Source organism: Muscardinus avellanarius, assembly GCF_963383645.1.
Source record: "Muscardinus avellanarius genome assembly, chromosome: 3".
Taxonomy (NCBI): Eukaryota; Metazoa; Chordata; class Mammalia; order Rodentia; family Gliridae; genus Muscardinus; species Muscardinus avellanarius.
This window is the reverse complement of record NC_137788.1, coordinates 41,822,331-41,849,891: the sequence shown is the minus strand read 5'-3', so window position 1 is coordinate 41,849,891 and position 27,561 is coordinate 41,822,331. Positions and strand designations below refer to the sequence as shown.

Genomic DNA, 27,561 nt, shown 5'->3' with positions numbered 1-27,561 from the left:
CACTCTGTGCCATGCTCTGTGCTTGAAACCAACATTGGGAGAAATAGACACCTTATCACTCAGTATGAGATGTGTATTTGAAGTTTTTTTTTTTTTTTTAGATAAAGGAGGAATAACTAACTCAATCTGAAAAAGTCCTGGTGTGCCTCAAAGAAAAGAATACTAGGTTAGAGCTTAAATGATACCAATAATTATTTGCTGGGTGGAGAAAAAAAGACAAATCATCTCAGACTCGGAAGAGTAAAAGTAGCCTTGATTCTTTGGGGACATGATGACTTTCCTTCCAAAGATAAACTATAACTAAAACGGCCATTAGCAAGATTCTGGGAAAGGCCTTGCATATCAGGCTGAGGAGTTTGGACAGTGAAGTCTTAAGATCAACAGGAGGGACATATCTTTAATGGAAAAGAATTGGAGCAAAAGTGGGCTTGTGTGGGGCAGGCCATGGTGTGGGGAAAGATGTGGTGGAGGAACAGAGCTTCTTTAGAGGCACAGACAGCGGCCTTTACAGGCAAAAGGATGCCCCCAAGCAGGATGTTGAGGAGTCTGCTTCAGCCATTGGAGGAAAGATTTTTCTCCCCGGGTTGGTAAGCAGCTCCCCATTGACATGCAGAAAGCACTGCCCACTTTAGTGCTTTTAATAAAAGTGGAAAATATGGGTTTGTGTGATGCTTTTAATCATTTTGGAATTGTAAAGAGCTCTGGGCTTTGGGGGCCAGGGCGGCCCTGGTGTGAACATAAATTAGCCTAACTGAGGAGCTTGTGCTGTTTATGTGCACTGTTTGCTGCGTCGTCTGTGCAATCCTCACCCTAGGATTCTTCTGAAAGCTGCAAGCGTAGCTTCTGGCTTAGGCTCCCACTTCGGAGTGTCATGGACTCCAGCAGGAATGAGGGAAGCCCTAAAGTCTGTAACTTCCTCACTAGTCAGCACCTTAACCCAGTACAGAGGTACAGGGAGAAAGAATACAGAGAGGAGAGGCCCTCGCGGAGCCCACAGTTACAGATCTGATAATTTCAACAAGAATAGAGTTAGTTGGGGTGAAAATAAAGTGGCAGTCACTTCTATCTGGAGGGTCAAGAGGACCTTTAAGCAAGGTCTTTGCGTTATCCCCTGGGAAATGCTTAGCTCTCCCTGGCTTGCTTGAAGTTCTTGAAGATCAGAGTAGGACACCAGTAAGGTCTTGGGCCATACTGACTCTGCCTCCTTACTAGCCATGTGGTCCTCAGAGAGACTCCTAATCCCTCTAAGCTTCAGCTTCCATCTATAAAAAGGGGGCTTTTAATGCTGCCTCCAGGAAGCTGTTGTAATAGAGATAGGAAAGCCCCAACACAGTCCTGAGCCATGGTAGACTACCTGCAAATGTCCATTTCCTCTCATCTGTCCTATGCCTGACACTTCAATAGGGACAGCTACACTGAGCCACTCTCAATCTATAAACACATTATATATCATGGGGTGCACATTAGCAAGATGTTTCTCCATCATTAAGTCTGTCAGGGCCTTCCAGTTGTCTCCAAAATGAAAGGCAGACTCCTAAGTAGGGCACAGAAGATTGTAGTATGTCCTTAGCATAACCATGCCCTCCACATTGAATTATCTTCTCTGCCCCTGTGGCACTAAAATATTATCCAGCATTCCTACCTCTAAGCCTTTGCATTTTCAGAAAAGTTTGCTAGTGCCCCTAAGGCTCCCTTTTCTTTTTCTCCATCTATTTACCTTACAAGAAATAACATTAAGTCCTTGTTCCTGGGAAACTCCACAATTGGACCTAACTGCTCCCATCCCTGAAGTCTCACAGCTTCCTCTTCTGATGTCTCACACTTATCTACTGGCCCCACCATCCTGAAACCTCTCTAACTCTTCTGGAACCTGGGGATGAAGCTGGAAGCTAATAAGGTGGTGCTAACAAGAATCTATAGCTGACTGAACTGTTATGCCTTCCATCCCCCTAGAGCACCTCCTTGGCTCTGCTGAAGTTTCTCCTCCATAATCTGAAGTCAGTCTTAGACCAGCCCCTACCAGTTACCTACCTTATCTCAGTGTGAGGACTACAGTACCCTTGTAGGTTGCTGTCTGTAGTGGATTGGACAGGTGGCTCATGGGAATGGGAGATGTCTGCCTCAACTTCTATGCCCCCGTATCTGACAGCTGGCAGGGGTAGGGAGATACCCAACAACCAGGGGGCCAGGTACATTTACACACTCAGATTCAGGATCAGGATCGAGCCTCTCGCCCCCTGATGGTCTGTCTCATCTCATGACTACCTCATGCCCAAAGGAACACAACATCAAATAAGAAATAAAAAATGTCAAAACAGGCACTTAGAAACGTCAGAAGAAGGAAAAACTCTATTTTAGCACTTTCAATGACACACTGTCCTGCTTTTTGAATAAGATGCTCTACCTTTTCTTATTATATAGCTAGCCTTGATGTTATCTCCTGTGCTGGGTACCAGCTTTGAATGACATGCATATAAGTTCTGCCTTCAAGGTAGCTGTTGGATCTGAAATCTGAACTAGACCAAGAGATCAGAAAACTTTTTCTATAAAGAACAAGAGAGTAAATATTTTAAACTTTGCAGGCCAAACATCTCTGATGTGACTATTTAACTCCGACTTTATATCTAAAAGTATATAAACAAATGAGTGTGGCTGTGTTCCAATGAAACTTTATTTATGGACACTGAAATTTAGATTTCATATAATTTTCATATGTCACAAAATGTTGCTTTTCTATTTGTTTTTAGTCATTTAAAATATATAAACCATATTTAACTTTGAGTTATATAGAAATAGGCAGCCGGCCAGATTTGGGCATCAGTCTGCAGTGTGCTGACTGCAAAGTTAGGTAATCTCTAAAAGGTCTTTCAACACTCACTGGTGTGTGTGTGTGTGTGTGTGTGTGTGTGTGTGTGTGTGTGTGTGTGCTCTCTCTCTCTCTACATATACACCAAACACCCACACAGCACCAGGAACTATTTCTTCTTTCAACTGGTGTAAGTACTAGAGTCAGTGCCCTCTCTCTGCAGGGGCCCAGCTGCGGTATTCTTGTGTGCCTAGTGATTACTGAGCCTTTGAAGTAGAGACCGGGGGATCCAATGCAGTGCTCTACTTGCAAAGAAAAAAAAAACTATTGACACATTTAGGGACACAATAGTTGGATGAAGAAAAGCGTGTCCTCTATTCTCAGTTCCATCTATATCCACAGAGACGTCTTTATAAATGTGTTTTTGAATAGGATACAAATGTGATATTCAGAGAAGCAGTGGACAATTGTCACCATCTGCCATCTGCCCACACATAGGAGCTGGCTCAGAAAAGAAAGGGTCTGATTCAGAGAAATGGAAATGCTTTGTAAGAAGAAAGCAAATAATTCATTTTAGTTTTTTTTTTTTCGTGGTCACCTACTGTGTGCTCTTAGCAAGATGGCTTTGAGAAGCAAGGAAGTATGATATAATAAAAATAGTTTGGCCAGACATGGTGATACACACCTGTAATCCCAGTGCTTTGAAGGCTGAGACGGGAGGGTTGCAGATTTGAGGACAGCCTCAGCATCTTAGCAAGGCCTTCAGCAACTTAGGGAGACCCTGTTTCTAAATTTAAACAAATAAAATAGGGCTGGGGATGTATCTTTGAGGTAGAATGCCCCTAGGTTCAATCTCCACTGCCATGAACTAAAATAAAATAAAAATTAAAAATAAAGAGTTTGGGTTTTAAAATCAGTCAGATTTGGGTTTAAATATCTGGGCTGGAACATTTCAATGTAGGTTTCCTAGAAAAAAATAACGGAAACTCTAATAGCTTCAATTTCTTCATCTGTATTAAAAAATGCCTACACTTCAGATTTGTTAGTAAGATTTAGAGATTTGAGCTCAGAGATGCATAACACGAAGTACCGTGCCTGGCAAACAATAGACATTCATTCATTCAATGGCAGCTTCTAGAAACTAGAGCTGGAAAAAGGCAGAGCCAGGGATCAAGGGAGGGTGTGATTGTTAAGCCTATAGTTGGTCATCTGCAGAACTCTGTTAGAAGGCAGCCTAGAACTAGAGATTCGCTTTGGAGGATGTGACTGGGAAACAAAGGCTTGATAAACTACAGACAGTGCCTTCTACTTCATTTGTATAATCAGACCCTCTTTCTATTGTTTATTCTGCTAGTCATCTAACAAATGTGGAGCAGGAATATCCAGAAACTCTAAGTAGCTATAATAAAGAACAATTTACAACCCTGGCCAGCCTGGCATGGTGGCACACAGCCTGTAATCCCAGTACTGAGAAGGAGGCTGAGGCAGAGGATTTCAGGTTGGAGACCAATATTACCAACTTATCAAGATTCTGTTTCAAAGTAAAAATGAAGAGGTCTGGGGGTATAGCTTGTAAGTAGAATTCCCCGGGCCAAATTCCCAGTACATAAGTAAGTAAGTAAGTAAGTAAGTAAGTAAATAATAAATAAATAAATAAATACCCTGCCATCTTAAATCACTAAGTATTTTCCAGCTCTGTACTGATTCTATACATTTATTAATTCATTCAACTGTGTTTATTGGGCATTTACTTTACCATGCACTATGGTCAGATGCTGGGTCTGCCATATACATTAGCTGTCACCTTCGAGGATCATAGTTGAGTGAAAAAAATGTACAATTATAGTATAATAGCAAATGTGCTGTCATAGGGGAAATAAAGCATAGTAGAATGGCATCTAAATCAATCTGGGGTGTCAGAAAAGGTTTACAGAAAAATGTAAACTTGAATCACCTCATAATCTATAGATGGAATTAATCTCACCTCACTGAGATTTGAAGAAGGAAAGGAAGGTAGATAACCAAGGAAGGATTGTGGGTTAAAGGATATGGCAGACAAAGGGAACCATATATAACAAGACATGGAAAACCTTAATGATACACTGCCTCATACCTGTTAGAATGGTTTTTAGTTAAAACAAAGCAAAACAAAAAACATGCAATAACAAGTGTTGGAGAAGATATGAAAAAGGGAACCTTTTTACAATATTGACAGCAATGTAAGTTAGTGCAATCATTATAGAAAACATTATGTATTTCCTAAAATACTAAAGATATAATTACTCTATGGAAAGGCTGCACAAGAGGGCAGTGGAATAAGACCCTTCAGTGATCATCTTTCCATAGAAACATCAATTTGGACAGCTATTCATGCATGAAACTACCATCACATGGGCAAAGGAAGCAGGTAAGAGATCACAGCTTCTGGTTAGAATGGCAATCATTCTAAACATAAACAACAACAAATGCTGGCAAGGATGTGGAGAACTGGGAACTCTAAAATGTTTTTGGTGGGATTGAAAATTAGTGCAACCACTTTGGAAAACAGTATGGAGAATCCTCAGATGAATGGGAACAAATTTACCATTTGATCCAGCAATACCACTTCTGGGTATCTACCCAAAAGAAAGGAAACCAAACTACCAAAATAAAGCATGTGTATCTATGTTCATAGCTGCACAATTTACCATTGCCAAACTATGGAATCAGCCAAGATGTCCATCAAGAGATGAATGGATTACAAAACTGTGGGATATATACACAATGGAATTTTACCCAGCCATAAAAAAACACAATTACATCATTTACAGGGAAATGAATGGAACTGGAGGACATTGTGCTAAGTAAGATTAGTCAGTCACAATAAATAAGAAATTGGATGCTTTCCCTAATATGTGAAAGCTAAGGAGAAATGGATCATAAGAGGAACTCTAGATGAAAAAGGAGATCCTATAGAGGAGCAAATAAGGCAACCTAAATGAGGGGATGGGATGGGGGAAGAAGGAAATTCTCTAAATCACACGATGTACTTAAACATATCAACATCAACCACTAAGCCAAGCATGGGAAGGAGAGATGGGGAGAGAATGGGGTGGGGATTGGGTAGGGCTAACTGGGTGATGTGTGTATGTATGTCTACACAAGTTTTTTACCCCATTATGATGTATGGATACAATGAAACAATAAAAACAATTAAAATAATAATAAGAAAAGACACATTGGAGAAAACAGGAATGAAAAAGTGTCCTGTTACCCCTCCCCGAATTCTACTGAATTTAGTGTGAAGAGCGAGCGATACCTTCCACTTGGGAGTAGTAGTGAGAAATAAATTGAGGCCTTAGACTTGGAATAGTTAGTGGCCCCTAACCCCAGCCCTATACATGCAGTACAGAGCCTCTGCACCCCCATGAAGATGAAGCTGGCAGCCAAATGACTGCCCCCACTATCCCCTACTCAAACTTGGACAACACAATTTGGAGAAATAGTGCATCCTCTGTGAAGTAGGATAGGAAAGAAAGCACAGATTGGCTCTGGAGCTCAGTGCTAGGTGGTTGAAACAAAACACTGAGGGGTAACTGTGTTCCCAGCCCCTGTTCCCAGCCCAATCAGTACCCAGGATGGAACCTCTGGACCCATCTTGATGACAGGCAGAGACCTGCAGCTCTGATTGGACAGACTTCTATTCTGGCTAGCATAACCTGCAGCTAGCTGCAGTGATCTAAGGCCACAAGTACATCATAGCAGCAAGCAAAGTATAGCAGCATGGACTTTGTTCCTACCCCTTTGCTGTTGGTTTCAGTGGGCTAAACTCTCTGGGTATAATCCAGCATTATAGTATTGTTGGCCATAGGACCACCCATCCCATCTCTCCTCCAATCTCAAGCACCACAATATAAAGAGAGTCATTATTCACTTGAAAGAAAAAGAGGAAGATAGGCATCAAAGTCATTTCATTAGAACCTAGGGCTGGTTCCTCCATGGTGAGGCCCAGTACTGGGCAGAATCCCATAGCACCTGACCACCAACTTATAACTATGAGCGAGGTGTTCTGGCCCCAAGCAGAGGCTTGTGGGTACAGATTACCCTTTTTAAGCACTCCCCCAGTCCATACTGGGCAACACACCAACTGTGGGTTTTATACAAACTTGGGCCTGGGTCACCCTCTAGTGCTGAAGCAATGACAGTACACACACTGAGAACTTGCAACAAATCTAGATTTAAGGCACCATCTAATTATGAAATAGTAGCAGTGACCACAGAGTCAGAGAAAATAGACAACCTAAGGACAAGTACACATGAAGTCAGATTGCAAAGACAAGAACAAATACCTAATTCCATAATGCATAGATGGCATCACGCATCACATGCCAACAAGCTTCAAAAACTCTCAGGGAAACATGACTTCACTTAATGGATAAAGTAAGGTACCGGAAACTGACCATACCGAAATTGATATGTACAAATTCTCTGATAGAATTTGAAATAGCTATTTTAATGAAATCCAATGGACTTTAAGAAAACACAGAGAAACAATTTCATACTTCAAAGAGATTAAAGTAATGTTTAAAAAATCAAACATAAAACCATGTACTGAAAAGTACACTATACCAAATGAAAAATGCAGCAGAAGGCATAAGTAACAGAATAGACTAAACAAAAGACTCAGTGAGCTTAAAGACAGGCTACTTGAAAATACAGCATCAGAGAAGGAATAAAAAAAGAGTGAAGAGGAATGAAGGATGCTAATAGAAATTTGTATAGTATTAAAAGAGCCAGAGGTATAGAAAGCTTATTCAAAGATATAAGAGCAGAAAAAACAAGTCTAGAGAAGAAAAGAATATATATATATATAAACACATACATACACAAAGCACACACACAAAGATCAGAGATTTATGAAGGTCAAAGATCATCATTACTACCCCAAGACATACTATAGCAAATCCCCTCAAATTTAAAGATGAGGAAAGAATTATCAAAACCACACAAAAAAAGAAACAACACAGAAGATTACTTTAATTCACCTGACAACAAATTTCTCAGTAGAAACATTACATGTCAGGAGTTTGTGTGATGAGATATTCATAATGCTGAATGAAAAACCTGCTAACCAAAAACACTATACCCAGCAAGCTAACTTCTTTAGGAATAAGAAGTAAAGAAATTACCTAAAAAATATGAGAGAATTTATCATCACCAGACTTGTTCTATAAGAAATGCTAAAGGGAGTTCATCAAAGAAAGAGATGTGAATAAGAAGAAAACCCTGGAAGGTATAAAACTCTTTAGTAATATAAACAATACAGACAAATTCAGAATGTTCTAATATTATGAACATGATATATAAGCCATTTATGCCTTAAGCATGAAAATTGAAGGAAAATAAAATAATTAAAATAATAACTGCATTAATATGTCAAGAGAGATAGGCAATATGAAATGGGAGATGTGACATCAAAACTTGAAAATATGAGGAGGAATGGAGTGCAAGTGTAGAGGCTTATTTTTAAATTTTTTTTATTAGTACATTTTAGTCATACATCTTAATGGGGTTCAAGATGGTAGAGGCCTACATGCACAGATCACTCATTTAGCCTTTCCCCAATTCCCATCTCAATCCTTCCCCTACCCTCTTCTCATGTTTGGCTTAGTGATTGACTTTGATATGTTTATGTACATTAGGGAATGTTCCTCTTCCTCCCTCTCATTCCCCTCAGGTCACTTTATTTCATCTATGGTTTTTGCTTTCTCGTGTAGAGTTCCATCTCTGACCTTTTTTTCTCCCTAGCTTCTTCTGCATATTAGAAAAGCATATGATTTTTTTTTTTTACTTTTTGTGACTGACTAATCTCACTTAGCATAATGTTCTCCAGTTCCATCCATTTCTCTGCAAATGACTTAATTTTGTTCTTCTTGATGGCTGAGTAAAGTTCCATTGTATGCATTTCCCATAGATTTGTACTCCATTTGTCTGTTGATGGACATCTTGGTTGGTTCCATAGTTTGGCAAGTGTGAATTGTGCAGCTATGAACATAGATACGCATGCATTAGTTTGGTTGTTTGGTGTCCATTCTTTTAGGTAGATAACTAAAAGTGGTATTCCTGGATCATATGGTAGGTTCGTTCCCATTCTTCTGAAGATTCTTTATGCTCTTTTCTAAAGTGGTTGCACTAATTTGCAATCCCACCAACAGTGTATTAGAGTTCCCACTTCTCCACATTTCACATCGTCACCAGTATTTGTTTGTTTATAGTTTTTTTGGGGTTTTTTTTTTTTTTTTTTTTTGCAGCCTGGGAATGGAACCCTGAGCATTCTACCTCTGAGCTATACCACCAGCCAAAATTTTTATTCTTTATTTTTAAATATTGTCTCACTGAGTTGCAAAAGGCCACACTAAGTAGCTGAAGCTATCTGCGAACCCCAATCCTCCAGTCTCAGCATCCTAAATGCTGAGATTATAAGCGTGCACCAGTAGAAAGGAAGTAATAAATGAATAATTGCAAAAATTAGTAAGATCTTACCTATTTATAAATAGCTAAAATGTAAATGGATTACATCTTCAGTTTAAAAGCATAGAGTAACTGAATTAATTTTTTTAAAAGACCCAAATATAGCCGGGCGTGGTGGCGCACGCTTGTAATCCCAGCGCTTGGGAGGCTGAGACAGGAGGATCGCACAGGTTCAAAGCCAGCTTCAGCTACTTAGTGAGGCTCTCAGCAACTTAGTGAGACCCTGTTTCCAAATACAATATAATAGGTCTGGGAGTATAGCCTGAAGTTAGAAAATCCCCTGGGTTCTACCCCCAATACCACACACACACAAAAGACCCAAATATATGCTACCTACAAGAAATGAATCTCACTTCACTTCTAAAAACAAGTATGGACTGAAAAATAAAATGGTGGAAAAGATATTTCTTGAAAATAAAATTCAAATAATATCAGGAATAGCCATACTTTTATCATATAAAATAGACTTTCAATCAAGAGCAATAGAATGAGACAAGAAAGATTTATTATTAATTCTAAAGAAGTTAATTCAGAAAGAGAACAATTGTAGTATACACTTAAAGGGAGAGCTGGACTTCAATACAGTAGTTAGTAGCAGAGGTTTTAATCCCACCTTCAGCAATGACCAGATTATTCAGACAGAAAATTAACAAAACAAGTCGGAATTAAATTGTATCTTGACCAAATGAACCTAAAGACATCTGTAGAACATTCTGTCCAACAGCTCAAAATACACATTACTTTCAAAAGCACATGGAACATTCTCCAGGGTAGATCATGTAGTAGACCACTAAAGAAATCTTAAAAACTTCTTTAAAAAATGAAATCATATTGAACATTTTTCTTACCAAAATGCAATAAGACTAAAAATTGGTAACAAGGAAACCCTTAGAAAATATACAAATACATGAAAATTAAACAACATACTCCTGAGCAACCATTGGATCAGGACAAAATACTGAAGAAATTTTTAAATCTTTGAAACAAATGAAAATGAAAAAATAAAACATACTAAAACAGAAGCAGTACTGAGGGGAGTTTATAACAGTCAATACCTATATCAGGAGAGCAGAAAGGAAATAAACAACTTATCATGCCTCAAGAAATTATAAAAACAACAAACCAAACCCAGAATTAGTAGAGCAAAGAAATAGAAAAAAGATTAATGGAACAAAAAGTTGCTTTTCAAGAATATAAACAAAATTGACAAATCCTTAGCTAGACTTAAAAAATAAGACTCATGATTATTATATAATCCATTATTAGAATTATTATATCATCCATTATTAGAATTATTATATAATCCATTATTATATAATCCATTATAGAATTATTATTATAATTATTATATAACCTGATTTTGTACCCAAAGGTGATGAAATTAGTATGTCAAAGAGATACTTGCATTCCTATGTTAACTGCATCATTATCCACAGTAGTCAGAATATGGAATCAACCCAAGTGTTCATTAATATATGAACAGATGAAGAAATTGTGGTGCATATATACGCAGCTGAATGCTTCTCAGGAAGTTTTGTCATTTGTGACAACATAGATAAATCTGAATGATATTATGTTAAATGAAAGAAGCCAGGCACACAAAGACAAATTCTGTGTGATTTCACTTATATGTGGAATCCAAAATAAGTTAAAATTCATATTGGCAAGGCTATAGTAAAATCTTTATTTTACACACTATTTGATGGAAATGTAAATTGAAATGATACTACTGGAAAGCAATTTGGCAATATATACCAAGAAAATAATGAAAAGGTGCATATTTTCTGACCCAGTAATTCCACTCTTGAGTATTCATCCCAGGAAAATAATCTAACCCAAATGAAGAAAAAAATTGCTTTCAGGAAGATGTTTATTGAAATGGTATTTATAATAACAAAATAATAATAGCCTAAATGTCTTATATTTAAACTCTACACTTTCACTAAATGGAACATTATGAAGTCATTAAAATAATGTTTAGAAAGACTATGTAATAGATTTGGAAAACTTCTAAACACAGAATGTAACCTAAAAATAACAAAATACAAAAAGTAACACTATAGTCATGCAATGATTATATATTTTTTAAAATATATATTATCCAGGTGTGGTGGTACACACTTGTAATCTCAGTACTTGGGAGGCTGAGACAGGAGGATTGCAAGTTTGCAGCCAGCCTCAGCTATCAGAGAGGCCCCCCACAACTTAATGAGACCCTGTTTCAAAATAGAAAATAGGGTTAGATGCGGGGCGTGGTGGCGCATGCTTGCAATCCCTGCACTTAAGAGGCGGAGACAGGAGGATCCCGCAGGTTCGAAGCCAGCCACACTGGCTTAAAAGACCCTGTTTCCAAATTAAAAAATATATAAATAGGTACTGTGAGTATAGCCTGGAGGTAGAGGGTTTCAAGGTTTCCAGGAACCCCAATACCACCAAAAAAATAAAAAAGAAAGAAAAAGAAAAATAAAAGATAGTAAATAGGGCTAGGGGTGTAGCACAGAGGTAGAAAGCTTCTGGGTTCTATCCCCAGTACTGCAAAACACAATATTAATAAAATAAAATATATAATTATTACCTATGTATTACAAGCACAGATACTTAGATAAAACTTAGAAAAAAGCATGAAAAAAATAGCTGTTGGGATGTTGAAATCTGAATATGTACTTTTTCATTTTTATTTTCTTTTTATATGTATTTTTATTTCACTATCATTGATATTACTTAACCATTTTATATAATATGGAACATGTATGTTTGAAGGCACAGACTCCATGGTCAGAATCTCAGTTTAACTCTGAATATCATCATTTACTAGTTATATGATTTTAGTCATATAATTGTGTGACTCTGTCCTCCGGTTTCCTCCTCTCTGATGCGTGGAATTAACTATTTGCTTTTAAGAATATTTTGAAGTTAAAATTAGTAAGCATAAAGCACTCACTTCATAGTAAATATTCAATAATTTTTGTTGTGTGGGTCTGGGGATGGAACTCAGAGGCATTTGACCTTGAGCTACACCCCCTGCCCAATTTTTTATTCTTTATTTTTAAACAGGGTCTCACTGAGTTGCAGAGGGCCTCACTAAGTAGTTGAGGCTGTTCGTGAACCGCGATCCTCTGGTCTCAGCCTCCCTAATGTTGGGATTACAAGCATGCCCCACCACGCCTAGCTTCAATAAAAATTTTTACTTTTTAAGTCTTTTATAAAGGATTTGTCAGTTTACAGAGATATAAAAATATGTATAATTAAGTTAAAATAGGTTAAGAAAATTAGACAAGGAAAAATAAGGGTGGTTTGATGTTATTTCCCTTTGCTTTCCCAGTATCTATGAAAAGTATAATGGGATTTAAGAAAATTCTGGTTGCCTTGTTGAAAAATCAGAGATGAGTGATACTCATTCTCAAAACTTCTTTTTCAATATCAAAAAAGTAGAAAATGAAAGAGACATTTCTTCACACACCATTCTACTTCTAAATGTGAGCACGCATGCACACCACACACACACACACACACACACACACACACACACCTCAAATCAGATTTCAAGATGTCCCTGGAGTTCCAAGAAAATAACAGTTCTCTCTCTCTCTCTCTCTCTCTCTCTCTCTCTCTCTCTCTCTCTCTCTCTCTGTGTGTGTGTGTGTGTGTGTGTGTGTGTGTGTGTGTGTTGAACACATTTGCTTTCCCTGTGTAACAAAAGGTATCATTTTGCTTTTAATTATGGGCTGTTATTATGCATTGCTTTTATTTGGCAAAGATGTTTGTTTCAGGAAAATTAATTTAGACAGTTCCATTTTTCAAGCAACAATACCTTCTGTCCCAGGCATACAAAGAACAATTAGATCTGGATTCTTTCCCCACAATCAAGCTGGCAATTTCTGGTGGAAAGTCGTGGCTGATCAGCATGGAATGGAGCTTCCATGAGAGCCAGTCAAATGCAGAAAATAGACTTTTATGGCCTGGCACTTTTACTTCCTGAAGTATATATAACTCTGACATTGTGCAGAGGCATTGCTCTGGCTGGGCAGGAATGCAGATTAATGTCACCTCACTTTCACTGCCAGACTTTTATTCTGAATGTCATGATATTTTCACAGGAAGTCCACAGTTTCATGCAATCCAGCAAACACGACTGAGGGCCTGCTATGCGCCAAGTACAGTGGGAGGAACCAGAGAGAGCTCTCTGAATCTCAAGGCATCCTTGCCTACAAGAGCTCAGTCAGAGGCTCAGGCAGATACGTACCACACATAGGGGTAACATTTGTGGCCAAGGACCAGGTACAGAGGAGCCTCGAGGACTGTATTGAACATGTACTTGTGTGTGCTAGGATCTTTTTAGAAGTCACATCATCTGAACTCTTCCACCTATGTAGAATGAGCTTGACACTCTCAGAAAGTCTGACACTTTTCTATTTGATTGAGTATTACGCTTTATCTTAAAAAGCATGTGAATTGTATATTCTACCCTATGCTATAAAAGGTGAAGTAATTTGTCTAAAGGCAATATATGACACTTGTGAGTGTGTGAGCTACGGTTTGCACTTATTGTCTGCCATTGCTCCTACCCACATCCAGAGCAGTGGTTCCTTATTCTGGTCCCAGCACTCCTACTGCCCCTGCCTTTCCCCTATCTCTGCGTTCCCTAAACCTTATCCAGCCACAGTGTGGGAAGCAGCTCACTGTTCCAGATACAGCACTGCTGGCATGTCCCTGTCTATAGCGAAGCAAGTCCCCTGGGCCACCTCACACCAAAGACAACTAATTTCTTCTATCCTTATTTTTCTTTTCCTCATGTCTTTAGTTAAGTTTTTTTAAATTTTGGTGTATTTCTTTTATTGTGTCTTCTAATTATTTTTAGTTGGTGTATTATACATTAGATAACCAAATATATTAAGAAACAGAGTACAGTGCTTGAGGGAGATGCCCAGTGTATTCATCAGCATCTTCACAGATATACTCTAAAAGGCCTGACCAGGAAGATGGCGAACAAGAAAAGCAGCGTTTACGAGTCCTGCTAACACTCAATCTCTATTGCCATATAACTTAGAGGAAGGAAGATTTATTTGCTCATGGTTTTGAAGTTCAGTCCAGGTGAGGCTGGGGAGGGTAAGGGAAGAAGGAATCATATATAATCTCCAAGGCTGTATCCCCAGGGGCCCGGGACCTTCTCCAGCTACATCCTACCTGCCTCCTAGGCCACCACCCAGGTAAATAGATTGTAATGTATAAATCCATTACAATGGATTTATCCACTGCGGGAATTACAACCCTCATGACTCAATTACATCAACTTCAAACACCAATTTCTGAGCTCTTCAAGAGGCCATTCTATATCAAACTATCACACCTTAGTACTCTCAATAACTGAATGTCAAGCATAAAAAGACCCAGTAACTCCCAGAGAAGAGGGGTAGTCTCATTGCCAATCTAGGCACCTCTTCTTTAATTATTTCTTAAAAGGTGGCCCAGCTGGGTATAATGGTGCACACTTGTAAACCCAGTACTTGGGAGGCTGAGAGGAGTTCAAGGCTCATCATCAGCCTGAGCAATTTAATGAGGTCCTCCATAACTTAGTGATACCTTGCTTCAAAATAAAAAATAAAATAGGGCTGGGGGTGTAGTTCAGAGGTAGAATGCCCCTGGGTTCAATCCCCAAGACCCCCCCCAAGTAGTCCTACTTCCTCAATGAAAAATAAAATAGTTCCCATTCTCCAGGGACCCTTCAATTGCCTCTTCTTTAAAAGAAACCCTCTTAGTTTGGTTATGAAAATAATAGGTAGAAGTGATTGCCTTTTTTCTAGATATGAGATTATATTATAGTATAAAAATTGCTTTTTCAAGTAGCACATAAAACTTGTGGAGATTTCTGACACCTTCCTTAGATGCCACACTAAAAATTCTAGTCTTATAAAAATGCAATGAGAATCATTAATTTATTAGAATGGAGCACATTTAATTTTAAATAATCAGTCATGCAACAAGTGAGGAAGCTAGACTAGAGTAAGAGAGATTAGAAGCAGTGAGTTTAGAAAGAGGTCAGTGCCACAGGAAATATTTTCTAGGGAGCAGGATTCAAATGAGAATAGGGGAGGGAGGGGGGACTTTGGATCCCAGATGCCTAGAAGGATCCAAAGGCAGTATAGGACTGGGGAAGGGGAGGAGCTGAGCAAGGAAAGGGGTGCCCCTGCCCTTGGGGCCCCCTCTTGGGGAGGTGTTAATCCCCAGGTCCTCCCTACAATAGCCAGTTTCTGGATAGACAGGAAAATGCTTGGGGATTACTGGTGCTCTTGTTTAAATCATCTCCAGTCTATGCCGTGAAAAAGCCTGACTTTTCCCCAAATAGCTATCTTGCACGAAACACAGAAAGCAAAACAGAACACATAATCAGTGACTATTCTCTTCTACCACGCAGAACCCCACACATTGAACCAGCCCCTGAGCTCCCAGAACACCATGTCCCTTTTCATTCTGGGAGGTAATTGCAATGCAGTCGTGACCAAAATGAAAAGTCCATTTTTAACCATAGCCTCATGATTATCCACCCAGATGAAGAAGGCCAAATTCTCTGGGCCCAATTTCTGGGTCTCCAAGTAAAAGAAAGAAAGGAGGGTTTTGAGAAAAAGTATGGGGGCAGTGCATGAATACTGTATATGTGTCTCTTGAAGAGAAAGGCTAAAACAAGAGGCCTCTTCTGGTGACCCATTGGTACCAGGAATTGTCACCAATCTTTGTAACAGGGAATTGGCAGATCTTTACTGAGCATATCCTATTGCTCAAATGCTGGGCTTGATCCTAGCACAGACAAGTGAAGTGAAGGGCCCAGCCCTGGCCCTCGGGGAGCTCATAGGACCAGCAGAGATGGTAGAGAAGTAAACAGGCCAGGGAGATACAAGGCAGTGGTCCTCTAAGGAGAGCAGAGACTGCCTCCACCCCAGTGTTAGCAGGTTGCAAAAGTCCTTACAGAAGAATAGTATGTAGTTGAGAGCTACATAACAAGTGGGAATCAACTAGGCACTGTAGACGAATATGGGCTTGTTATTCCCTGTAGAGGGAATGACTTGTGCAGAGGCCTAGAGAAGAAAGCAGAGCAAACTGGAGAAAAGGAAGTTGTCATGACAGCTGGAGGCCAGCGTCAGAGGCAAGTCACAGAATCCTAGAAGAGCTGCTAACTGTATAAGCACCCTGATAAGGTGTGTGTGTGTGTGTGTGTGTGTGTGTGTGTGTGTGTGTGTGTGTGTGTGTGTATGGTGTGTGGGTGGGTGTGTGTGCGCGCGCGCGAGAGAGAGAGAGAGAGAGAGAGAGAGAGATTGAGGATTTAATCTAGGGGCATTATACATCTGTGCTATACTCTCAGACTTTTTTTTTTAAACAGGATCTCACTAGAGATTCTGGCTAAGCTGCTGAGGCTGGATGCTGGACGCTAACCTATGATCTGCCTGTCTCAGCCTCCCACATACTGGTATTACTGGTGTGCACTACAACCACTCCCAGTTTCTGACTGTTTTTTAAGATATACCCTCTAGGAAGCTCACTCCAACTGCAGTGTGAAGGATAAACTGGGAAAGATGAGACTAGAATTAGAGAGGCAAGTTAAGTGGTTGTTGTAAAGGCTAGGTACCAGCAAGAAGTCCATAGATTCAGCCAGAGGCAGCAAAGAGCTGGGGTCAGCGCTCAGAAATCGCAGGTCTCAGCCAGTGTGTTCCCATGCTACCTACTGCCACCTATTTATAGAGATTCTGCCTTATTTTCTTAGCATCCCCTTCCTGCTAGGTCCCTGGAGGTTGATGTGCAGGTTTTTTAATGGATGAGTACCTAATCACCAGCTAGTTCAAATAACATGTTTAGGATAACACAGCTCAGAGGTTATAGAATCAGGATTCACACCTTTGTCTGTCTGCTTTTGAGTCCAGTGAGCTTTCCTCAAAATTCTTTCTGCAACTTTAGTCAGAGGGGCAGAGACAGAGAGATTATCTTCCAGGTTTGATGTTACCTGAAAGAGTCCCCCAGATTGAGAAGCCTGTATAGGAGGCTACAGTCACTGGGCTTTACAAACTGCCTTCTTAGTACCATCTCATTAATTGTACACAGTGAGAAAAGTAACAAAAATACACCAAAATATTAATAATGGTTCTCTTTTAGTGGTAGGGTTTCATTAATTCTTATTTTTGCTCTGAATTTTCTGATAATTTAAGAAATGACAAGAGTAAATATGTACTACTTATTTGCTTACAAAACATTTAAAGATAGGTTCGTTAATTTAGGACAACTATAGATTTCATTTAGAATAACTGAACCCACAAAACGTCTAGAACTCTTGAAAGAGGTTTCTTTTTCTTCATTTTAATTTTGTTTTTATTAGTATATTATAATTATACATAATAGTTGGATTTTTGTTACGTATTTGTACATGCATCTAACAAAATTTGGTCAATTTTATTCTACAGTGTTCCCACCCCTCTCCCACCTCTTCTTCCTTCCACTGCTCACCTTCCTCTACACTACCTATCTCCCTTCTATTTTCATAAAATCTCTCCATTTTTTCTTTTTTCTCTCTATCTTCTACATATGAGAGAAAACATAAAACCCTTCACTTTCTGAGCCTGTCTTATTTCTTTTAACAAAATGTTCTCAAGTTCTATCCATTTTCCTGCAGATGACATAATATTATTCTTCTTTATGGCTAAATAAGATTCCATTGTATATATAGCCCACATTTTCTTTATTCATTCATCTGTTGGTTAATGCCTAGGCTAGTTCTACAATTTGACTATTGTGAACTGCACTGTTATAAACATGGATATGCATTTAACCGTATAGTATGTTGGTTTTGTGTGTGTATGTGTGTATGTGTGTATGGTGTGTGTGTGTGTGTGTGTGTGTGTGTGTGTGTGTGTGTGTGTGTTATTACTGAGGATTGAACTCAAGGGCATTCTATGCCTGAACTATATCCCAGCTCAATTTTTTTTTTTTTTTATCTTTGAAGCAGCATCTTACTAAGGTGCTGAAGGTGGCCTCGAACTTGTGATCCACCCATATCAGCCTCCCAAGTACTGGAATTATAGGCATGCACCACCATACTTGGCTTAGTATGCTGATTTTAATTTTTTCAGATAAATATGAAGGCGTGGTATAGATGGATAATATGATGGCTTCATTCCAGTCTTTTGAGAAATGTCTATCCTGACCTTCTTAGTAGTTGTACTAATTTACAATCCCAACAACAGTGTATAAGTGTTCCTTTTCCCCCACATCCTCACCAGCATTATATTTATCTTTTTGATAAACAATAACCTGAGTGAGATGAAATTTCAGTGTAGTTCTGATTTGCATTTCCTGAATTGCTAAAGATGCTGAACAGCTTTTCATATGCTAAGAATTCATGACAGGGTAATTAGATGCAGAAATTGGTTCTTCTGAATGTCCATGGGTACCACTTTTACTAGGGAAGGCTGGATGTAGGACTCATACACAGTCAGGTATCCACACATCAACTCCTGATTGACCCAGCATGACACACCCCATCCCTCCAGGAGTCCCTGGAATACCACACAGGCACACATGAATACATTTCCTTCTATATGGGTGTGGAATTTCTTTGCTTAATTGGAATTTCTTTGTCCTATTCCCCATCCTAGGTAAAATATGTGAAAACACACACACACACACACACACACACACACACACACACACACACCTACTACTACCACCACAACCACACATGTAAAGGCTCTACCTTCCTTGGATGTAGCTATTGGTCAACTAGTGGTTTAGAAGTTAGCAGGCCCTGTTTGCCTATCTGACCTGCCACCCATCTTGCTAATTTTACTTCTTCTAGGTAATATACATATCCTGCCTTACAGGTTGTTAGTGTATCATATTCGTGTAAGAGGCTATCTCTCTCAGTTGCTATCTAAGTGCAATAATTTTTGCTAATTCTTTATATATAATACCCCCTATTTATATATAAAAGACTGTATATTATTGGCCAATTTCCATAAGCTATTTACAAATGCCATACAGTTCCTCATTGGTAATCTCAAAATGATTGTGATAGGTAAACTATTGATAAAAATGTTTACTTTCATTTCATTCCTCTTATTTTTGAAAGATTTTTGAGGAAATTATTTGACTTCCAGTTTATTAGCTAAGAGTTGTTGTAGAATTATTTCGGAACATACACTTTGTTTTAATTTGCCTAGAGAATTTTTTAATCCGATCTAAAGAGCTACAGGTTAAACAATAGCCTACACTTAACTTGTTGTGCCACTAGGTGGTGCAAGCCTATGTTAGTGAACTATAGGTAAAATGGGCTTGTTTCCAGGTTAGATTTATTTCATCACCACAGGGGTGGTACAGACAGTGGGAGTTATAGCAGTCCAGCAGAGATGGTGATCCGATGGATGGGAGTTGGTGATCCTCTGGATGGGAGTGAAGAAAGGAAGCTTTCTCTCAAAGGAGATGGGTAGACTGCACTGCTGGCTGCAGAAATGGCAGGAATACAGACATTAAGGCAAGAGACCTCAAACCTGTTGCAGAGGATGTCTTGGAAAGGGAGGAGCATGTTTGCTTTTCATGCTGATGGATCCCTACTTAGAAGGAATTGCAGAATAGTTGAATTATTTGAACTAGATGTCATCAAACACTCCAGGGCTTCATTCTGGGCACTGGAGGCACAGAGATGAAATGGCATAACCTGGTTCTCAAGTAAGGACCTTGTAAGAAATATAGACAGAGAAATAGATGATGAAGATAGAGCATTTTACAAAATGGGTTTTGTCAAATGCATTGGAAGAACAAAGTATGAAATACTCATTCTGCTCTGAGGACGGGAGAGAATGGGGTTAGGTTTGGGAGCTAGTGTACAAGATGTCACAGGGACTTGAGAAGGGGGTGAGATCTCAGGAAGACTATTGAAGGGTGGGCAAGAGAGCAGGATAAGCAAAGTAATGGAGGTTTGTAAGGATTTTCTGAGTATTTGGGGATTAGTTCAGTTAAGCTCAGCAAATACTGACTGAAGGCTACTCTGTGTCACCTGAGGTAGCTAAATTGAACAATAGATGTTCTGGACCCTCAAGATGCTCATCTAGTGAGGAAGACTCACACATGCACAGAAAACTGCAACTTAGGAATATAACCGAAAATGCATCCCTTTTTAAATTCTGACTCTGCCCTTGACGCCCCCAGAGCCTTGACTCCAGGTGTTCACAGGAGGCTCTTATATCAGAACAGAGTACCCATAAGCACAGTGCCTGATTGCCTGTGCCTGTGCTCTCAGACTCACTGATGGTATTTAGGTCTCACCTGATCATTTTAGAATTGTGAAATGTAGGACCAGAGACAGTAAGTTATACACATACTCATGTGTGCCTGACTCCTCTCAGGCTTTCTTCTCATTTATCTCTACTGGACCTTGGGCTCAGAGTCACCATTTGGCAACAGTTTTTAATTAGGAATTAGATACCTTTCAGATAAGTAGCCTTCCTTTACCAAGATGATCATCACAAAGTTAGGCTCATCGAGAAGAAAAAAATTACACAATTACCCTCACGCATGAGGAAAGTGCCAGGCCATACAGGTTGGCCTTGGCAAAGGCAGCTTGGGCCAGTTTTCCCACTGGTCTGGTTTTATGTTTGGGAGGGGAGTATACATTTCATTTCAGTGTGAGAATCCATGCATAGATCAACAGTACCTTAGAGTTACATTGTCGGCTTGGAAATATCAACTGTAATGAGTTATGAGTTGGCAGGAAAACAGAGTTGTGCAAATGAGAAGACTCCAAAAAGACATAGACCTGCTTTTAGGTCCACAAGAAATCATAGAAGCAATTGATACAGAGGTCTTAAACATGTTTTGACTGGGACAGGTCAAAGTTCAGTGAGAAGGAGAGTGACCCACAGGGAGATTTGAGTCCAGGTCCAATGAGAAAAGGACTAGGGAACTGGAAACACTTGGCTTGAAGAAACAGAAACACAGACCTTTAAACTATTGTGGGCTGAGGCAGCAGTAGTGATGGTGTTATATGGAAACAGCATTTTCCCCTGGTCAACACAGAACTGACTGATCAATAAGTGGTAATGACTTCCTAACAAGAAAAGGGATGAAACAGAAACAGTTCATATAACAGAGGAGGGGTGCAATTCTACAGGAGATTCCCTTAATGGTGGCAGGTTAGAGTCAATGACTTATGAGCTCTAAGTATCCATAATTCTATGAAAAAAGAAAAGGCAGCTTAAAAACCACATTAATGCTAAATAGATTTTTTTTTTTTACTGAGAACCTATTAAGTACCAGACATCATGATAGGCAATGTATATTCATTGTCACATTTGGGGCTTTAAAACTGAGATTAGAGCTGACTAAATTCTAATCCTTGCCCTACTGTTTAATGAAGATGTGGTCTTGGACAAATGATTTTGCCTCTCCAGATGCCATGTCTTTCCCCTGTATAATACTCACCCATATGGTTGTCAGGAGGATCTTATAAATGAAGAGAAGGGAGACATCTAAGCACCTACGGTGCCTTACCTTGAGTTGGCTCTCAAAATATGGTGCAGCCTCCCTCTTTCTGCTTAGGATGTATTTCAGGAACCATTCTTGGAGAAACACAAGATAAAGAGGGAAACGTAGATAAGGTGAAGTACCACATGTGTCCTCTGGATGGAATACCTGATAATTAGCCACTTCTGCAATTTGAAGCCCCGATCGGTGATTCTGTTTCATTAGACCCTTTTAAGAAAAGAAAAATAGATATTGCAGTTCTATTTACAGAAAATCTAGTTTAAGAAAGAGACAGAGGTCATCAGGGAGGCTGTAGTTAAGGAAGCCTGTTTGAAGTCCTTACAAAGGAGCTGCTCATCACTACCACACTGTACACTCAGCTTACCAGACATCCAGTCGAGGACAAGGTTTCTTGGTAGGTATTCTATGAGAGGGCACTGGGCTTCTAAGATATTGATCACCCCAGGCCTTGGGATAGCCAAGGCCAGATACCTTCAAAGCAAGCAGCATCATGTCATCTGTATAGCCTAACGTGCTTGACAACAATTGTTTTGTGCGGATGTTGTGTGATACAAAGGTATAAGGATTTAGTTCAAGAAGAAATGATTGCATTATCAGAAATTGAGATTATTATAGCATTGCTGATCAGGATAAAGAAATAAAACAGCCCAGAAGTATCTTAGAGAGGAGTCATTAGGGACTAAGAGTGACACAGGCACCAAAGAGTACACGCATCTCAGGCCGGAGGGATGAGCCCACAGCTCTGAAACTGGAAAAGGACTTTCTCTGTGGGCCTAGCTGAGCCACATTTCCCTAAAACCCTCTTTTTCCATATCCCAGAGTTTGTTTGACTGGAAGACCCCTAAAGCCCTCTCAGGCCTGACAACCTGTGCATCTATGGACAAGTGGGAAAGCCTTGCATTCCCTGTTATCTCTAGGAGGCAAGGCCTCACCACAGAATTGTGAACAAGCACCATGTGTGTAAAATTTACATTGCTTTGTGTAGCCAGGCATTGTCTTGCATGTCCACCCTGATCTGCTAAGCACAGGTTCAGCTCTGGTTCAAATCAGTGCTCTCATTGTGTGTCTTCTTTTTCAGCAACAGCGGCAGCTTGACCTCCTGACAATAACCAGCCCCGGTGAGTAGGCATGGCCGTTCTGCCTGGCTTTTCCTCTTTTCCCAGAGTGATGCTTTGTTTCCCATCCAGTGTGGTTCCTGCTCTGGCTCCCTGAATGAACAGAAGAGTTATTGTGCCATCAATGACCCTCTCCCTGGACCCTCTGCTCCAGGGCACCTTCTTTGCTCTCCCAGCCCTGTGCTGCCTGCCCCTCACTCTTTGGTGGCCAGTGCTGATACTCTGGGTGTTGCTGCACAGGTTCTCCCCTAGTCACTCATTGGACTCAAACAAGTGTATGGGTCTCCTGAGAAATAACTTTTAAAGTCACTGAGAATCCTGAAGGTGCCATAAAATGAAAGTTTGAGACCTAAGGAAGAGCCAGTCTGGGGAAGTGACCAGGTTTGGCTGACTGTGCTGAAGGTCAAGGTGACTTTTGTCTCTTACCTTTAAGGGAAGGTCAACCCTCCCACAAAGCTGTGGTTATGAGATTAAAAGGTCCTTTCTTTCTCCTAGGCTTAACGTCTAGCCTAGTGGAAGACTAAGCAGGTTTGTTTTGTCAGTGGGATTTTATTAGGATATTGAAGCAAAATTGGACAAGAGATATAATTCTTAGGACCAAGGGTGGGCACTCAGGAATAAATGTGATGGTTCATCTTCATCCACAAGGTGATATTCAAAATATTTAGCAGCCCTGGTGACCACTTGCTGTGCTAGGTATTAACACTAATTACTGCCTATGGATGATAGGGTCCTGGGGAAGAGCCAGTATGGCAGAATAGTAGGGTTGGAGCTGCTTCAAGAAATGATTAACTACCGATAAATATGGTAATGTATAATATCTTCATAAACAATAGGACTAAACTATGTCAATCCTGCCTTTCATCAAACCTGCCATGCTGTAGCCAGGGGACAATTGGCTCCCTTACAAAGAAACTGAAAAATTGCTCTCAATAGGCACTATCCTAGAGTAAAGGCTGCTCATCTGGTCTATAAAACCAGGGCATAGGACAGTGACTACAAATGTGAGGTAGATCTGCCCACCTGGTAGAGTACTTTGAACTGGAGACTTAAGAAAACTAAATTTGGAATCCAGGTGCACTGGCATATACGTGTAATCCTAGTATTTGGGAGTCTGAGACAGAAGGATTACAGGTTTGAGGCCAGGATGCATTAACTTAGAGAGAACTTGTTTCAAAGTAATAAATAAAATAGGGCTGGGAAGTATAGCTTAGAAAGAAGGAAATAAGGAGAAATATAGAAAATTTTAAAAATGTTTAATCTGTCCCATAAATTGAGCTACACTCACCACATATGTGAACACATATGAGTAACCATATGATTAACATTTATAGGAATCCCAAGTCACAGACCAGCATAACTGGAGTGACTCACTCATATGACCTACCAGCTCCTCCTTACTGAGGTGCTGTGAGGGATTGCCTTTGTCCTGTCCTGGTCAGTTGCTCTTCTCTGTAATTGTGTCCTTTGCTACTATGCACACCTGCCCCTATGGATACACTCCCAGGCCTCATGTGGTCACATCCTGATAGAGCCTATTCGTATGAATTGGAGGGGTTCTTGATTTGTCTTCAGTTGCTTGAGAAGGAAATTTCAAGACTCTTAACAGCCTTTCTTTTGTGCTAGCTTTTTCAGCTCCTAATTGCTATTGCACAAATCCAAACAGAGTAGTTGTGAGTCCCAGTGCACTCCTTTTAGACAGCTATGGGATTGCAAAATGCTCAGCACTGCCAGAGTTTGAGTGGTTTATAATTATCCCTCCTTTTAGATGAGAAAAGCATATCTTCTGGGTCAGAGCTTCTCAAAAGGTATGTTGTGGCACACTGGTGTACTGCAAGAGGGCTACACTTTGGTACTATTGTGAGCTATCGATCCACTCAGCTCTCAGGGGCACAGGTAGACCTGGGGCAGCTGGAGCCCCTCAAGGTAATAGCTCTACTCTAGTGTTACAGAAAAATATTATCCATGTGTGCTTGCAAGGTTAGGAAGCACCATTAGGCTGTCCATTACATGGATGACTCTATTCCATGTCAAAAGCACTTTCATTAACTGTCTCTCACTATCAGATTCACTCCAGTTCCTCACCCCACTGGAAGCTGCAGCAGCTAGAGTGGGCTTGCTTCCCTTCCGGGGCTGCCAAAGGGAGGTACTGGCTCATCTGTACTTCTCACCAGACCATCCTCAACACAGAATGCAATCTGATCTTGCCAGTCCTCAAATAGACTAGGAGCCCTCTGAAAGGCTGATTGGGACTTTGAAAGCCTTAACAGCCTGTGTGGCATCTTCTTTAAAATCTTATTGTTTCTATTGTGAATAATTTAAAATATACAGAAAATGCTAGAGATATAATGATCATCCATATACCACCCCTTTCGCACAGCTTGGCTTTACCGTATCAGCACTGTGCCATCTAGACTCCCCTACTTAAAATAATATTATAAACATAAGTTGAGACTTTCTCCCCACTGTATCCCTCTCTTTTTTTTGCCCTACAGGTCACCACTGTCATGTATTCAATATTTTCCATCTAAATCATTTGTGTTGATATATGAGGATCTGATTCATTGGTTTTAATTGTTATATAATATTCCATATATGATAGTATTATAATTTATTTATTCATTTTATCAATCATAACTTATTTATTGATTTTCCCATTGAAAACAATTCTGCTAAGTGTTATTGTGTTAGCTTGTACATAAGTATGAGAATACCTTGATGCCAGATAACTAGGAAAGGAATTATTGAATTACTGATATATACATCCTCACATTTACTGCTTAACAATCAGTTCTCTAAAGTAGTTGAGCACATTTACACTTCCAACAGCAAGTAGTGTCATATCCCTGCATCCTCAACATTTAGAATTGACATATGCAGATTATCCTAGTCAGCATGATAAACAAGAAAATGATATTCTATTGTTACTATGTTTCCCTGATTACTAGTGAGGTTGAGTATCTTTTGTGTATGTTTATTGGCTGATTTCATTTCTTCTGTTAATTGACTTCCCAAAGCATTGTGTACAGTCTGTTGGATTTTTAAATTGATTTTTAGTTTATTATTCTGAATATCTAGACTTTATTCCTTACATGTACTGCAAAAGTCTTCTCCTAGAATGCGGCTGGAATCTTTTGTTTATTTCTGATGTATTTTTAAGTGGAAATTTTTAAAACGTTAATGTTAATGAATTCATCTATCTCTTGCTTTTTGAGCTTCGCTTTTGTGACATAAGAAATCCTTCCCAACCTGGATATAATATGCTCCTCTATTTCAAAAAGTTGTTAAGTTTTGCATCATACTTCGGTCTTTGTCTCATTTAGAACTGATCTTTTTATGTGATATTAGACAATTATTTAGTTATTTTTAAATTCATGTAGCCGGGTGTGGTGGTACACATTTGTAATCCCTGCACTTGGGAGGCAGAGACAGGAGGATCGCACAGGTTTGAAGCCAGCCTCAGCTACTTAGTGAGGCTCTAAGCAACTTAGTGAGATCCTGTTTCCGAATAAATTATAAAAAATAGGGCTGGGGGTGTAGCCCAGAGGTAAAAAAAACCCTGGGTTCCACCCTCAGTACCACCAAAAAATTATGTATGGATAACCCATTTCTCAGCACTATATATGTAACAACTTGTCCATTGTTTTACCTACCTGTCAGCAATTACATTTCTATCACATCTGTTTTACTATTCTCAGAAACAGACTTTCTGAGCTTGCTCTATACTATTGCATTAGCTAGTCTTGCTTTTTATTTATTCCACATTGTCTTATTTATAATAAATACCAACTTTAATATTGTCTTCATAGCTAATAGGAAGATATCCTTTCCTTGTCCCCTTTTATGTTTATATTTTAAGTATAAAATTATATTCCAAAATATAATAACCTCGCTGGGCGTGGTGGCGCATGCTTGTAAATCCCGCGCTTGGGAAGCGGGGACAGAAGGATCGCGTAGGTTCGAAGCCAGCCTCGCTGGCTTAAGAGACCCTGTTTCCAAATAAAAATATAAAATAGGTCTGGGAGTGAGTGTAGCCCGGAGGTAGAAGGGTTCCATCCCCAGTACCACCGAAATAATAATAATAATAATAATAATAATAATAATAATAAATAACAACAACAACAACAACCTCTATACTGTGGCAAATGAATTTACTCTATTTGAACTTATAATAACTGATATTTATGGCTATATACCTACCATTGTATTTGTGCTTTTTGTTTATCATTCATTTTCTTTGTTGTCTTCTTTTACCGTGCTTTTATTGGGTCAAGTTTCACATATTACCTCTATTTTATCTTCTGCAGATTTGGTTGCTATAGATTTTATTTTAACCTTAACTAATTACCCACTGTATATATACTTAGCTATACATTTTACAAAGTCTGCAGTTATTCAGAATTTCTTTTATTCTTCCAACTGAAAAAGAGCCTTAGCACACTTTTACTACCAAATTTAACATTTTCTATCACCACCTAGTAATGCTTGCTTAGTTTTTTAAATTGAACATTTTATAAGAAAACCAATATATTATTGTTAGATAATTGGCATTTTCTATAAAACTTACGGATTCTTGTGTTTCTTTGTTTATTATATTTCAAGCCTTTCCTA

At 39.3% G+C, this 27,561-nt stretch overlaps 1 protein-coding gene across 1 annotated transcript in view; it reads left to right on the top strand.

Moving 5' to 3' along the window:
- AGBL4 (AGBL carboxypeptidase 4) overlaps positions 1–27,561 on the top strand; it is a gene marked incomplete at both ends in the record, with an annotated part of 1,136,473 nt that overhangs the window by 812,572 nt on the left and 296,340 nt on the right. Inside the window, 1 exon segment of the mRNA XM_080691412.1 lies at positions 22,914–22,953. Within this exon segment, the coding sequence (XP_080547538.1) occupies positions 22,914–22,953 (40 nt within the window).